This window comes from Theropithecus gelada, chromosome 14, assembly GCF_003255815.1.
Source record: "Theropithecus gelada isolate Dixy chromosome 14, Tgel_1.0, whole genome shotgun sequence".
Classification (NCBI taxonomy): Eukaryota; Metazoa; Chordata; class Mammalia; order Primates; family Cercopithecidae; genus Theropithecus; species Theropithecus gelada.
The window spans coordinates 19,660,019-19,676,222 of record NC_037682.1 but is presented as its reverse complement, the minus strand read 5'-3'; the positions used below and the strand labels follow the sequence as shown (position 1 = coordinate 19,676,222).

At 40.2% G+C, this 16,204-nt stretch overlaps 1 protein-coding gene across 12 annotated transcripts in view; it reads right to left on the bottom strand.

The window, feature by feature from the left end:
- Nucleotides 1-16,204, bottom strand: part of PHF21A (PHD finger protein 21A) — a 194,798-nt gene that overhangs the window by 43,688 nt on the left and 134,906 nt on the right. For all 12 annotated transcript variants that reach the window (XR_003115638.1, XM_025356993.1, XM_025356984.1 and 9 more), the window contains one exon: nt 8,278-8,484. Coding sequence is in view for 11 of the 12 variants with exons in the window: in XM_025356993.1 (XP_025212778.1) it covers nt 8,278-8,484 (207 nt within the window). In the remaining variant the exon portion in view is untranslated. The remainder of the gene's footprint in view (nt 1-8,277; nt 8,485-16,204) is intronic.

Below are 16,204 nucleotides of genomic sequence, written 5' to 3'. Positions count from 1 at the left end.
GTGTCACTTGTAAATGGGTAAGTGGATAGTAATAACTGCAGTCTAATTCAGGCACAGGGTTTTCAACAACAAATGGGGTAGGTGTACAGATACAGAATGTGAGTATACTTATTTCTTTTAGTTTTTCTAATTCTTTGCTTGCTCTTAATTAATTTAAACTTTGTACTAGTTGCAAATCAATAAGTTACGTATCATCTCTATCCTAACTGCTACAACCTCAGCAATATGAAGAAAGCCACCATATAATTTTGGATATCTGCTTCCTGAGACACAAAGGCTGGGGTAAAAGGACAGTGTCTTTTTCTTTCCTTCTTTCTTTCTTTTTTATGGTGTCACCCTGGAGAGACGGAAGGGAAACTCACATAAGGATTAGCATGTCACCTCTGAGGCAGTTACCTTGAAGGCAGTGAGTCCCAAGCTCCAGATAATGAAACATATTAGCCAACGAGTATACAATAAATACCAGTTCTTGATGCCAAAGGGATATTATGAGTTACTACCTATAATCTTTTCTCTGGAGAACTGCTGCAGAGGTGATCAAAGATGCAATGAAACATGACAAGGTGGAAACAAACATCTGAGTTTTAAAAGCCTGAGAGATCAGAAGATGAACTGAGGTGAGAGGACTTGACTGATGCTCCTTGGAAGTGCTATTGCAGCTTTGAAGCTGCACTTCTCTACACCTTTTACTAGAATAATTAAAGGAATCAGTTACAAAACAAACAAAAAAAATATAAACTAACTCATTACATGGCCTAAGCATCTATCTGGAGATAGATAGACATTTCGGGAACATGAAAATTTACCTGGTCAAACTCATTGATTCTGATTTCGATACTACTCCACCTTTACTGTATATTTGCACTGTCTGATTTGGCAGCTACTAGCCACAAGTTGCTATTTAAAAGTAAATTAATTGGCCCAGCGCAGTGGCTCACGCCTGTAATCCCAGCACTTTGGGAGATCGAGGCAGGTGGATCACCTGAGGTCAGGAGTTCAAGACCAGCCTGGTCAACATGGTGAAACCCTGTCTCTACTAAGAATATAAAAAGTAGGCCAGATGCAGTGGCTCACGCCTGTAATCCCAGCACTTTGGGAGGCCAACGCGGGCAGATCACCTGAGGTCAGGAGTTCAAGACCAGTCTGGCCAACATGGCGAAACCGCGTCTCTACTAAAAATACAAAAATTAGCCAGGCGTGGTGGCAGGCACCTGTAATCCCAGCTACTCGGGAGGCTGAGGCAAAAGAATTGCTTGAACCCAGGAGGCAGAGGTTGCAGTGAGCAGACATCATGCCACTGCACTCAGCCTGGCGAGAGAGCGAGTCTCCGTCTCAAAACAAAAAAAAAATTAGCCAGGCGTGGTGGCAGGCACCTGTAAGCCCAGCTACTCGGGACGCTGAGACAGGGGAACTGCTTGAACCCAGGAGGCAGAGGCTGCAGTGAGCTGAGATCGCACCATTGCACTCCAGCCTGGGCAACAATAGTGAGACTTTGTCTCAAAATAAATAAATAAATAAAAATAAAAAATAAATTAATTAAATTTAATTAATTAAAACAAAAACAAAACACCAGCTCCTCAGTTGCACTAGCCACATTTCAAATGTCAAAAGTCACATGTGGTTAGTGGTGACCAAACTGAACAGTAGAGACAGACGGTATTTCCAACATCATAGAAAGTTCTATCACTGTGCAAGACCAGTGAAAAGTACTTCCATTCTCTCAGAAACACATCTGGACAACTTCCCTTATGAATTTCTATTTCAGTGTCTATGCTTTTCTACTTCAGGGTATTAAGTTGTTTGCTTCTAGGGAATTATTTATCTCCATTTTTCTGCCTTACGCACATATACACGTATTATCTAATCTTTTAAGATCATCACCCAAATCTTTGTTTCCTCTTCACTAAGTGGCTTATTCTCTTTGCCATTGCTCTTTAAATGTGAAATGAGAGTAAAGGGGGAACACTGATATTTATTTTGGGGTGCAGTGGATTATCTATCTTTGATCAGTGATGAAAACCAAATAAAAGCCAAATGCTATTTATTATTAGAAATGGTATATTAATAGTAGTATAACAACAAGGACTGACTGTATTATTAGCAATTTGTAGTAAATGTTTTTGCCACAGTGTATTAGCCCTAGTTTTCCATTTAAAACATGTTGATTTAAAGAACTTCTGAAGTGGTGGTCCAGTCACACCAGATGGCATTCAATCCAGTGCTACCACGGATTGTGGGAGTAAAGTTCTAGTCAGAAGAACTCACTGACATGGATTTTAAAGACACGCATGTTGTTACTGCTTTAAGAGAAGTCAATATACTTTTGTTTCAAGTAAATCACCAATATTTTGAATAACTCTAAACTGATGAGTCTACAAAATACTGACTAAAGCCTCAAACTCACCTGAATTGTATACTTACCATTAACCCAATGCTTTAAAAACACTGAAACCTAACAAGTTTGTTCACATCTTAGGTTAGCAGTTTTCTTTTATAACTATGGTTATGGCTGATTTCACTACATGATTTCTAGCATCTACATACCTGTTTGTCTACTATCCAGGCACAAGACCTAGTACTGTATGCTTCAGTGAAAACTTTTTGAAGAATATATTTACTATTTATTGACACCAAGACCCAGGTAGTGCTTAGATCTTTACCCCTAGTCTGGTGCTTCTTCTTTCCCAAGTATTAGGGAACACAAACTAAGCTCCTGAGTTTAGATGACAAAAGGAATTTAGAACTTTGAAATGCAAGTCTAATGAAAAGGTCTGAACTGTTCTGGAAGGAGGAAGAAGAGACATAGAGAAGAAAGGTGTCCAACAACAAATTATTATTATTGCTGTTGTTGTTTATTTATTTTTGAGATAGGGTCTCACTCTGTCACCCAGGCTAGAGTGCAGTGGCACAATCACGGCTCACTGCAGTCTTGACCTCCTGGGCTCAAGTAATCCTTCCACCTCAGTCTCCTTAGTACCTTGGACTAAAGGTAGGTGCTACCACACCTGGCTAATTGCCACCACACCCAGCCAAGAGATTTATTTATATGAAAGCTGTGATTTGTTTTTAGCTAGTTAACAGTGTCTAAGTATGATCACCTTTAAGAGAAGGTAGCTACTTCTCCAGTTTCACGAAGGGGTTTTTTATTTTGACAAAACACAAACTGCATGAGCTAGAAATTAATGCAGAAATACATGGCATGGCAAATACTGCCAATAGCAAAATCCTTATTTATTTATTTATTTATTTGCTAAGTTATTGTTGTTTGCCTGCCAAATATGAAGTATTGATTTAAAACAGATGGACTCAGGCTGGACACAGTGGGTCACGCCTGTAATCCCAGCACTTTGGGAGGCCAACATGGGCAGATCACTTAAGCCTAGGAGTTTGAGACCAGCCTTGGCAACACAGTGAAACCCTGCCTCTACAAAAAAATATAAAAATTAGTTGGGCATGGTGACGCACACCTGTAGTCCCAACTATCTAAGAGGCTGAGGTGGGAGGATCACCTAAGCCTGGGAGGCCAAGGCTGAGGTGAGCCGTAATTGCACCACTGCACTCTAGCCTAGGTGATACAGTGAGACCCTGTCTCAGAAAAGAAATAAAATATAATAAAACAGATGAACTCCAATGTACAAATCAGAATTTAAGGGATTATTACTATGGGATCTAACTAACCTCCACATCTATTTTATATTATTTTGCTGGTTTAATTTTGAATGCAGTCATGTTGTATACTCAAACAACCACAAATAGAACCCTTCTCCCTTTTTTGTCTCCAAAAGTTTCTTTTCCATTTGGTTTTATTAACTGCTCTCTTCTTTACATTTGCATTATGCCATTAAAAATTAGAGGGCTGTGAATATAAGTTGGAGAGTATACCTGTATTTAACTGTTCTATTCTTTCACTTTTTCTGTAGATTCGAAAACTTTCAAAGTAAACATACAAGCACGAGTTGGCGTTAACTAAGTAAAGCAAACTGTCCCCATTCCCCCTCCCAAAAAGCATTCCTGATTGCTTCCTCTATGCCTTGATATATGCCAATCACCCGACTTAGAATAAAAAAACTTTCTCCTCTTAGCATCTCCTCCTGGCCCACTGATTGCTACTTAATGTTTAATTCTTTCTGAAGTTGTGTATTTAATATATGTCATATATAACCTCCCATTTGTCCTTGTCCTCACGAACCTTCTGACTTCCCTATGACAGTTACAAAACCCAGAAGTTTTGGCATGCTTTGGAGGGCTTGGCCTTATCTCCTCTCCATCGTTTCGTGGATCCCACGCTCCAACCACACCAGACTACCTACGATTCCCAGGGCATGCATTTACTTTTTTGACTCCATCTTTTTGTTCATACTACTCTCTATACCTGTGAAGCTCTTTCCCCTTTGCTCTATCGCTAAAATCCCATTCATCTGTCAGGGTCCTGCTCAGATGCAACCCTCCTTGACATGTACTTTCTGATCCCTCCAGTCAAAATTACTCTGTCTTCAAAATTCCTCTACATCTTAAATTTTTTAAATTCTTGAAGAAAATAGAAACTCTCTAAATTTGTGAATTTAGTCTCCACATTACCTAGAACAGTGCTTGCACACAGTAGGAACGCCACAAATATTTACAGAATGAACAAAAATTACTAAAAATGATATACCAGATTTCTGGCAGGGACCACTGCTCTTTGGATACCAGAATCTACCACATAGACTGGTAGTACCAATAAATAGATTGGTAGTGCCAAGCGCAGTGGCTCATGTCTGTAATCCCAACACTGTGGGAGACCAAGGTGAGTGGATCACTTGAGCTCCGGAGTTTGAGACCAGCCTGGGAAACATGGTGAAACCCTGTTTCTACAAAAAATACAAAAATTAGTTGGGCATGGTGGCCTGTGCCTGTAGTCCCAACTACCTGGGAGGCTAAGGTGGGAGGATGGCTTGGGGCAGGGGTTTCAGTGAGCTGAAATTGTGCCACTGCACTCCAGCCTCAGCAAAAGAGCCAGATCCTGTCTCAAAAACAAACAAACAAACAAAAACTAAAAACCAGATTGGTAGTTTACCTGTAAACTCAAAAACCAAAAACTTAGAGGATGCTTTTGGTTTTTATCATTAAACATTTTCACTAAATAAAACAATATTTAAAAAAGGTTGGCCAGGTGCGGTGGCTCACGCCTGTAATCCCAGCACTTTGGGAGGCCAAGGCGGGTGGATCATGAAGTCAGGAGATCGAGACCATCCTGGCTCACAGGGTGAAATCCCGTCTCCACTAAAAATACAAAAAAAAAAAAAAAAAAATAGCTGGGTGTGGTGGCAGATGCCTGTAGTCCCAGCTACTTGGGAGGCTGAGGCAGGAGAACGGCATGAACCTGGGAGGCGGAGTTTGCAGTGAGCCGAGATCGCACCCCTGGGCGACAGAGCGAGACTCCATCTCAAAAAAAAGGTTAGCAAAATCAATTAAATATATCAGGTGGGCTACTGGATGGAGAGGTGCTATACAACACTGTTTTGGAGGTAGCCCTGGGCCTCTCACCATCCACCATCCCAAAGCAACACAGACTACCAGGGAAAGGAAAAGCTATTATAAGTATTTTGGAAATGTTTCCTTTGTTGTGTGTGTGTGTGTGGTTTTTTTTTTTTTGGAGATGGAGTCTTACTCTGTCGCCCAGTGTGGAGTGCAGTGGTACGATCTCGGCTCACTGGAACCTCTGTTGCCTGGGTTCAAGTGATTCTCATGCTTCAGCCTCCTGAGGAGCTGGGATTACAGGTACATGTTACCACGCCTGGCTAATTTTTGTATTTTTAGCAGAGATGGAGTTTTGCCATGTTGGCCAGGCTGGTCTCAAACTCCTGACCTCAAGTGATCCACCCACCTCGGCCTCCCAAAGTGTTGGGATTACAGGCGTGTGCCACTATGCCCAGCCTTCTTTGATTTTTATAACATAAAATGTTACTTGCACAGAATGTTTCCATGGGTTAAGACAGAAAACTCCTACGTAACAGGAAACAATGAATTCTACCACACTCCTTCCAGGTAAACATTTTCTGATCAACCTGTACTTTGGAAAGAGAACAATCTAACCCAATTCTGTTTAAAACTTAAACAAAAAGTATCCTCTAAGCAACCTTTCAGAACCAATACAAGTGCTGGTAAGATTTTTAAAGTCAGTTTTGAATGCCTAATTTCCAAATAGCCTTGGGGTGGTGATTAGGGTAAAAATTATGTAGGCTGTCCTAGCTATCTGATTTACAACAGGGATTTTTCTTTTTCCTTCTTTGGTTTTATACAGTATTGGCACTGCTTTTTTCTTTTTCCTTTTTTTTTTTTTTTGAGGCTGGAGTGCAGTTCTATACGACCAATAACAATGAATGGCAGTATAGAAGAGTAGTTGAATGGACATATTTTTCGGCCAGAACATCTAGGTTCAAATCTTAGCTCCACCACATACCACCCTCCATGATCTTAGGTAAATTACGTGACCTCTCTGTGCCTTAGTTTTCTCTTCTAAAAAACAGAGATGGTGGGCCGGTTGCGGTGGCTCACGCCTGTAATCCCAGCACTTTGGGAGGCCGAGTTGGGCAGACCACAGGGTCAGGAGTTTGAGACTAGCCTGGCCAATATGGTAAAACCCTGTCTCTACTAAAAATACAAAAATTAGCCAGGCATGGTGGCACGCGCCTGTAGTCCCAGCTATTCAGGAGGCTGAGGCAGAAGAATTGCTTGAACCCGGGAGGGTGGAGGTTGCAATGAGTCAAGATTGCGCCACTGCACTCCAGCCCGGGCGACAGAGTAAGACTCCGTCTCAAAACGACAACAACAAAACAAAAACAAAAACAAAACAGAGATAGTAATCATAATAACTTCCTCTTAGGATTAGGGTGAGGAGTATGTCCATTATATAAAGTACTTAGGAGACTGCCAGTATACAGTAACCTCTATTAAATGTTAACTCATCTTTAGTGTTCTTATAAAAAATTCATTCTTTACTTGCAAAATGTTGCACATGAACCGGTCCAATGTCCATAAACAGTGAACAGCCAAGTGAATTATACTCTTTTACTCTACATATAAAGACACAACAAAGACCTGGTGTTGGCTGTAAGAGGTATCCACGCTTAGATTTCAGAGGATCCCAAAGTCCCTGAAGTGTGCAAAAATGAGTGTATTAAGTGAATGTATATTCTTCTGGAGAGGGATCTATAGCTTTCAACAGAGTCATAAAGGGATCTGTGACCTTTGAGGATCCAAGTATCATTTGGAATATCATTTCCAAATACGCCCTTTTTGTGTATCCTGATTGCCTCACTATCCTTAAACTGTATGCTTGTTTAAATGCCCTTTTTGGTAAAAACATCTGCACAACTACGCCAAGTTAGAATTTTATTAAGCTCCCACTTCTTTAGTTTTGACCTGTAGCTTTCATTTCAGATTCCCATCAGTGTATTAGAACAAATTTATTTCCTCATAAATATGGGCTTAAAAATGAGTGTTTCTATGAACAGTGCAAATATAGCACTCTTCTTTTTTTTTTTTTTGAGACGGAGTTTTGCTCGTTGCCCAGGCTGGAATGCAGTGGTGTGATCTCAGCCTACTGCAGCCTCTGCCTCCGCCTCCTGGGTTCAAGTGATTCTCCTGCCTCAGCCTGCCGAGTAGCTGGGATTACAGGCGCCTGCTACCAGGTCTGGCTAATTTTTTTCGTATTTTTAGTAGAAATGAGGTTTTGCCATGTTGGCCAGACTGGTCTCAAACTCCTGACCTCAAGTGATCTGCCTGCCTCAGCCTCCCAAAGTGCTGGTATTACAGGCATAAGCCACTGAGCCCAGCCACAGCACCTTCCAAATGCTTCTTTCTATCTGGTCCCAAGAGCACTGATCCTGGAATAGCTCTAGGCCTACTTGCTAAGAATTCCAGAAAAGCAATTCCAGAAGAGGTCAAGTCATAAACTTTTAGAACAAGTGTAAATAAATACCTCGAAAAATTCAAAATAAGATTTTAATTCTGCTGTAAAGCAGAGAAGTGATTTTTCTTTGTTATTGACTACCTTTCTCCCCTTCTTCAGACAGGTGGGAAATCATTTGATTTTTGCTTCTTAGTAATGCTATTTCCTTCTGCCAATGATTTCAAATGATACTTATCTAGGTTATGATATAAAAAAGCAATCAAAATAACTTTTGTTTAGTTCTAGCTGAGCTCAGTATAGTCTGAGACAGGACCCAGTTCTATATGACCAATAACAAATCAGTCTACCATCTGCAGCCTGCAATGTTCCATCCACACGTTTACCTGTGAAGCAGTCAGGTTGGGAGAGGCTGCAGCTGACTGCTGGGTGTGGTGGTGGTGGTACTGCTGCTGTTGTTGTAGTTGCTGTAGTGGTTGCTGCTGTGCTGTTTGTAGTTTGTTTTCAGATTGTGGCAATGGCTGTATTTGGAACTTGTCCGGTTGTTCTTGCTTTACTATCAGGTTCTTCCGTAGCTGTTCAACTACTCTTTTCTACCAAATGAAGACAAAAAGAAATAAAATATATTATAATACTGCTCTATCAGCTGCATAGAAATATGCTCTGACATCTTTCCTGTAACTAGCTTCATCTAAAACTTATTACATCTAAATTTACACAGGTTCTACATATGAAGAGCTTAAAGCATTTAATATACATTATTGCTAATACAAAACTGATGGTGCAAGAAATGTTTTATATATAAAGGGCAACTGAGGCAACACAGCAGAGTTCAGATGTCCTGTTATTAACTTAGCATGCTGAGGGCAGTATACAATGTAGCAGTAAAAAGCAGGACTCTGGAGCCATCCTACTTCAACTCCAATTTCAGTTTTGCTACTCACAGCTCTAAGATGTTGGGTAAGTTTATGAACCTACCTGTGCCTCACTGTCTTGCTCTTTAAAATGAGGTGGTTAACAGTACCCTTGAGGTTTTTATGAGCACCAAATGACTTGTTATATGGAAAGTACTCAGAACTGTGATTGGCACGCTGTTGGTCATTATTATTATTATTAGAGATAGGGTCTCTCTATATTGCCCAGGTTGGAGTACAGTAGCTATTCATAGGTGTAGTCATAGTGCATGCACTACAGCCTTGAACTCCTGGCATCAAGCAATCTTCTCACTTCAGCCTCCCAAGTAGCTGGGACTACAAGCACACACTACTGGGCCCAAGTTATTATTTTTTGCATATGATAACACAGATACTAGCCCTAGTAATTTTTATTAAGCAAACATCATGTATCTGTCCCAGTTGAAAACATTCAACAGATTGTTAAACAAAGAAACCTTGATCCCAGTAACATGCCATATAAACAACAGATATTCTAAATTACTGAAATGTGTAACTCATGAGCAGGACTTCTTCGCTGGGACAGGTTCTGTGGAGGTATACACGTTTGTTTAGGCAGAGTAGGGATTTAACTGCACGGAGTGAAAAATTAAAGTCAAAATTCTTCAAACTTTCTAGGCCTTGCTCAAATCCAAGAGAAATGTGTTTCTGGATACCTTCATTATTATAACACATTTCAACAGAATGTAAGCCCCATGTGTTCAGGGGCTTATTTTGTTCACAACTATACTCTGCACTTAGAACTATATTGCTGGCTGGGCACGGTGGCTCATGCCTGTAATCCCAGCACTTTAGGAGGCCAAGGTGGGTTGATCACTTGATGTCAGGAGTTCGTGACCAGCCTGGCCAACATGGTGAAACCCCATGTCCACTAAAAATACAAAAATTAACCAAGTATGGTGGCACATGCCTGTAATCCCAGCTACTCAGGAGGCTGAGGCAGGAGAATTGCTTGAACCTAGGAGTTGGAGGTTGCAGTGAGCCGAGATCATGGCATTGCACCCTGCACTCCAGCCTGGGCGACAGAGTGAAACTCTGTCTCAAAAAAAAAAACAAAAAACTATACTGCTGAGTAAATGTCCTTGTTCTCTTTACATGATGTGTAAAGTGGTGGGACCAAAGACCAACAAACTGCTCATAAAGCACGTAATAACTATTTGGGGGCCATATTTGGGCTCTGACTCTCCTGCCCTAATGGGAGGAAGAAGGTATAAGCAGCATTCCTCTCATATCTCATATACTTTCAAGTTAGTTCATTAGCGGAGGTGTGCTATTTCTGAAAAAAATAGATTGTGATTTTCTAATATAGATCATGAATGAAGAAAAAGAAGTGAACGAAGAGCTTTAAATAGATGAAACCATAAGAGCCAGGTTAATTTTCAAATACCTGCTTATGGCTATAACCAACTTCATCCCCCATATTCTCTAAAAAATGCAAATCTGTGCATTACTCGTTTAACATATTTGAACATTAAAATATGTATAAAACGAATTTCTAAAACATTTAAGTAAAAAAAAATGTTTTCTTGAGAGTTGTTTTTGTTTGTTGATTTTTTGGTATTTTTCTTTTTTTTTTTTTTTGGTTTTTTTGAAACAGGGTCTGGCTCTGTCACCCAGGCTGGAGTGTGGTGGCACGATCTTGGCTCATTGCCACCTCTGCGTCCCAGGCTCAAGCGATCCTCTCACTTTAACCAGCCGAGTAGCTGGGACTACAAGAGTGTGCTACCATGCCCAGCTAATTTTTTAATTTTTTGTAGAGATGGGGTTTTGCCATGTTGCCCAGGCTGGTCTCAAACTCCTGAGCTCATGCAATCTGCCCACCTTGGCCTCCCAAAATGCTGGGATTACAGGCATAAGCCACCATGCCCGGCCAAGAGGCTTTCAGAAAAGTATTTTTATTATTGATTCTTTTCAGACAACTAAAATATCATATAAAGGCCAATTTTTTGGGAAAAAAAATTCTGCTATGCATCACGTTCTGCTAGCACTGCCTCTCTAAGAAAATATTTTTTTAAATGATGCAGAGTTTAAAGTCTTTGCAAAACTACCTGCAAATTAATACAATATCAAATGCTTATAATAATTAACTTTCAAGTCTTCAAAATTGTATTTCTCCATTATAAAAGGCAGAATAATTAAACTGCTATAGTTTAGGAGAAGGCGAAGTAATAGCAGTGGTGCTGCAGATAATGTTGAGAATCTCATATAAATTTTATTGCTTGGTGACTGCCAGAACATTTAGACATTTAAAAATTAAATAATTATTTAGAGTTGCTTTCAGTCTTCCTCCCCATCACACATCAAACATATTAACGAACTAGCTAACATGCAGCAACAGCAGCCAGAGAAAGGAACCTCAAGAGCTCTTACAAAACAAAAACAACAATGAAAAACAAAACCCAAAACAGATCAAATCAGAGGAAGGAGATAAGTCAGGAGGAAATAATACAACATAAACATGACACCTGCCAAAAAATTAACTTTGGACAAAAACGGCACAGGAAACTAATTACTATACCAGTCACAAAAGGAAAGGGTGTTTTTTTCTCCTCTACAGCCATCCTTAGGAAATACAGTGTGCTCTCCTACTCACTGCCCAGCTAAAGTAAACTAGAAGCAAGAAACAAAGCCCAGAACCTGCTCCCAATGTCGTGTACAACAGAAGGGAACAGTAGGGAAAGCAGGAGCAAGGGATGCGGGCTAGAGTACTACTCTTCAGCCATATGGCTAGAGCAAGGTGACGACCAATCAGAACCAGAATCAGGAGCGTGGGAGTCAAGTGAGTCACACTGCATTCACAACTGCTCCTCCCCCAGGACCTGAAACAAAGCTGTGGAAGCTTGGGGTGGGGGCTGGTGGGGGGACATGATCAAAATACTTGCAAACTTACATCAGTCCTTGAGAGGAAAGGGAAAAAAAGGAAGAAGAAAGAGAAAGAGCCCTGCATTACAGGTCAGATCATATGAGCTGGGTAAAGCTTTTCTTTAAAAGATAGCTTTGGTATGTCAAACTGCCACTCAGAAATGAATTGTCCCTTACTCCTTGCTGTGTTCACCAGATTAGAATACTGCATGTGTGGTTATACATGTCTGTCGTTATCTGTGGGGAAAAAAAATAAAAATTAAATCAAGGTTTGGAGGAAGCACTGATGCCCTCTGTCACTTAAATATGGATGACTGCACTTAGAAACCAGTAACTGAAAGCCAGGTGAGTTCTGCAGCAGAGGTGCTCCTTAGGTGTGGAGACCCTGCAAGCTCTTCCAAGGACTGGGAGTAAAGGAGAGTTGCTGTGCATATTAGCTGGCTTTTCTAAGTCTCACAATCCAGTCTCGTTCTAGCTCAGTCTTGCAGCTCTGGCAAACACAGCACTCAAATGACTTCAGAGGGACCCTGGATTTAGGTCAGTACCACTTCTGGGTGGCAGCAAGAGAATATGGCGAAAATATCTCAAAAATCCTAGCTGTGTGGTGTCATCCAAGGTTCTCACTGCCCCCTATACAAAGGATATCCTCTCATCTCCACAGGAGATGAGCCTATATTTTTACTACTATGTGTTTTAAACGAAGAAGTTATGACTGCTGCTGGTCATCAACGAAGGTTATACTGGCATACATGATTTGATATTTTCAAAGGTATTCACATATAATGGAGATCTTTAAATGTAGCTAACTATATTGGAACATTATCCTGAAGCTTTGAGAAAGGGCTAAATTTCACAAACTGGCCATTCATCATTCACTGATAAGTTAATGAGAGTTAAAAGAGAGGGAAAAAATCAGGGAAATGAAAAAAGAAAGCTCGAAAGAACAAAGGCAGAAGCAAGAGGGGGAGAAAAAAATTAATAACTTATCATCTTTTCTTAATATATTTCTATAAACAATGAGCCAATGTGCCAGGCCTCCAGAACTGCTAGTACCGCCCCCTTCAATCCATCTGTCAAGAACTGCTCCATAAACCCAGCGTGTAACACGGAGCCTTAGATTCCCTTGACATTCACATCACTGGGTTTCATCAGGGTTTGTTCAGGCAGAAGAGTTCACAGAGCCTCTGACACTTCAAGTCACAGTTTCCAAGACAGGTAGTCACAGTGATCAATATTGTGACATTCAGTGATACTATCAACGTGTTCACACGACAGCAAGACAGGTCCTGAAGAAAAATACGGAATTTTATAGGTCTAATACAACAGAAAATCAGGTTCGTTTTTCCACCATCTAAGTCAATCGTTCCATGTTCCATGGCTTTTTTCAACAGAGAAGGGAGACAGAGAGATGGAAAGACTGCCCCCACCCCTCCAATCAACCCACTAGTTTATTTCTATCAAAAATTGCTCCCACAAATTTTAGAAAGCTTCTCTCAAAAGGAACTTCAAGACCCTGCCCCGCACAGCTGGATGTCAGTGCTTCAAGTCTCTGCTTTTTCACACATTCAGTCATACTCAACTGGTTTGTGCTCTACATGGCAGCATCTGTTGCATATCAATTATTAGACGGCCACGCCCACTCAAGACATCTTCTTACACAGTATTGCCTTAAAGATGCATCCTTTTATTCCTTCCACAAGTCAACATGCAATCTAAAAATACAACCTTCACTCTTTATACCAGAGGCTGATAGAGACTTTAACTTTTCACAAATCCAGAAAGTTATCAAATCTTACTCAAAATCTTTCTAGGTCTTCAGACACACCAATTGCTCAAAATGAAACCAAGGATACTAAATTTTATGTGTACAGAAAAACTAACCTGGAGAAATATTTATTTGTTGATGAGATCAGAACTTACACAAAGAAAAAAAAAAGACTTTCTACTGTCTAACTAAAACTCAGTCATTGCATTGATAAGTCACACCAACATTCATCAATGCTGAGGATACAGGAAGGAGACAGGGCAGTCTTCAGAATGTGCCACACAAGTATCCTCTAAAGAAGAGGGGATGTGTTACTGTTGTAACATTAGAGACAAAATTACAATCTAGAGTAAAAGGTATGTATTGTTTAATGGAAACAGAAACTAAGTGAAGATTTCACCATTTTATGAACAAAAACACAGAAGAGAAACTCAAGATAAACTCCCTCCTTAATGCAAGTAAAATTCAGTAAGAGAATCTGCACTGGAGTTATTGGAGGGGATAGTCCAGGGGAGACGCAGGATAGAATTCTAACAGAGGAGGACGGGGAGGAATACTAGTGGCAGAAGCTATAAAAATATACTTAGCTAAAATAATAGCACTTTTTTCATTTTATAAGAAATAGTTGGCCGGGCGCGGTGGCTCAAGCCTGTAATCCCAGCACTTTGGGAGGCCGAGACGGGCGGATCACGAGGTCAGGAAATCGAGACCATCCTGGCTAACACAGTGAAACCCCCGTCTCTACTAAAAATATACAAAAAAATAGCCGGGCGAGGTGGCGGGCGCCTGTAGTCCCAGCTACTCGGGAGGCTGAGGCAGGAGAATGGCGTAAACCCGGGAGGCGGAGCTTGCAGTGAGCTGAGATCTGGCCACTGCACTCCAGCCTGGGCGACAGAGCGAGACTCCGTCTCAAAAAAAAAAAAAAAAAAGTCCATATCCTTTTAAAATACCACCTGTTTGACAGAAACAGCATCTACAACCTCATCTTTCACAGTGAACTGGATACGATGTCTACAAAAGAAGGTCTGTTTCCTGGTTTTGAGATTTGAGGACATAATTATTTTACAGTTCTCAAGTTGTCATGGAATTTATAAAGCACAAATAAATTAAGAACAGCAGCAGTTGTAATTATCAGAGATTTTTTTCAGTAAAGTTCAAAATTCTCTGCATGGATGTTTAACAGATGGCAGAGAATGCATATGTCATGGTATTGATTAGACTTTGGCTTACTTTTTTAATTAAAAAATATTCTTTGGGACTTATTCTTCCTTCAAAACACACATACACACACACACACAGAGGTATTTATATCAATGGATTTTACATCCCATCTCCACAGGAGATGAGACCCTTTACTAATATCATTAGGATTTACAGTCCATCTTTCTAAAAATTTAGACTTTAGACCTTTAATTTGCTAGCTTGATTGAAATGCAGTTTACTTATTAATTCACTCACGCTCTAATAAGTAAACTCAACCCCATCTTCCCCCTAACTTGATAACTATGACTATACAAGACTAATATTGATATAGTCAGACTTTGCCTAAATTTAGGAACCCTTCTGAAAACCTGGGACTGCCTTTAATTTGTGTCAAACAAGAAAGAGTGTTGCTGTTGTACTCGAGAGAGATGTGACTCCTAGAGAATTACAGATTCTAATATGTAACATATGATGATGCTGGGGCAAAACAGTATAAAGACATAAACTACAATGGAACAATACATACTAGGAATGGTAGTTGTAATATATTTACATGAGATAAAAGACCAAAAAGTCCAGATGGCTTACATTCAAGTTTTCTACATTTCTTTGAAGTACTAAACTATATAGTCCTCCCTCCTTCAGAAAAATGTTGGGAATCAAATGAATTAATGGTGGGGAATGCTTAGGAAACTGTTAGGGGCAATGTGAAAAAAAGGGATAATAACCAATGAATTATACAATTTGTCTAGTATGAATTTTTAACTCAGAGCAACAGCTAATTAAATGTGACTTTTATTTCCAATGTCAATTGTATTTCAGTCACTTGATTTTTAACATCTAATCATTTTAATGCTAGTTCAAACTATGTTTGGCTATATATATATATTTTTTTAAATGAGAACAGCCAAAAAGAAAGTACAATATCAAAGCAAATGTTACCTGTTGCCTTTTAATCTCAGAAATCAAATATATTAGTGTATATATCCCTGTGGTAATCTAGGTACATCCCAGATTTCTTGTACCTCTATGGCGGTTCAGGGCCATAATTATGAATGCATAAAATAGATGCCCAATTTAAATGTAACCTGGGCCAAGCACAGTGGCTCATGCCTGATAGTCCCAGCTACTTGGGAGGCTGAGGCAGGAGGATCCCTTAAGCCCAGGAGTTTGAGGCTTCAGTGAGCTATAATCATGCCACTACATTCCAGCCTGGGCAACAGAGCAACACTCTATCATAAATAAATAAATAAATATATGTATGTATGTAACCTGACCCATCAAAGATCCTAGACACAGTAATGAGGACTATGGGGAAAAAAAAACATAAGAACCATTTATAATCTGCACAATTTAGCTGTTTGTTACCATAAAAAAGCACCTGAGGCCGGGCGCGGTGGCTCACGCCTGTAATCCCAGCACTTTGGGAGGCCGAGGCGGGCGAATCACGAGGTCAGAAGTTCGAGACCAGCCTGGCAAACATGGTGAAACTCCGTCTCTACTAAAAATACAAAAAATTAGCTGGGCGTA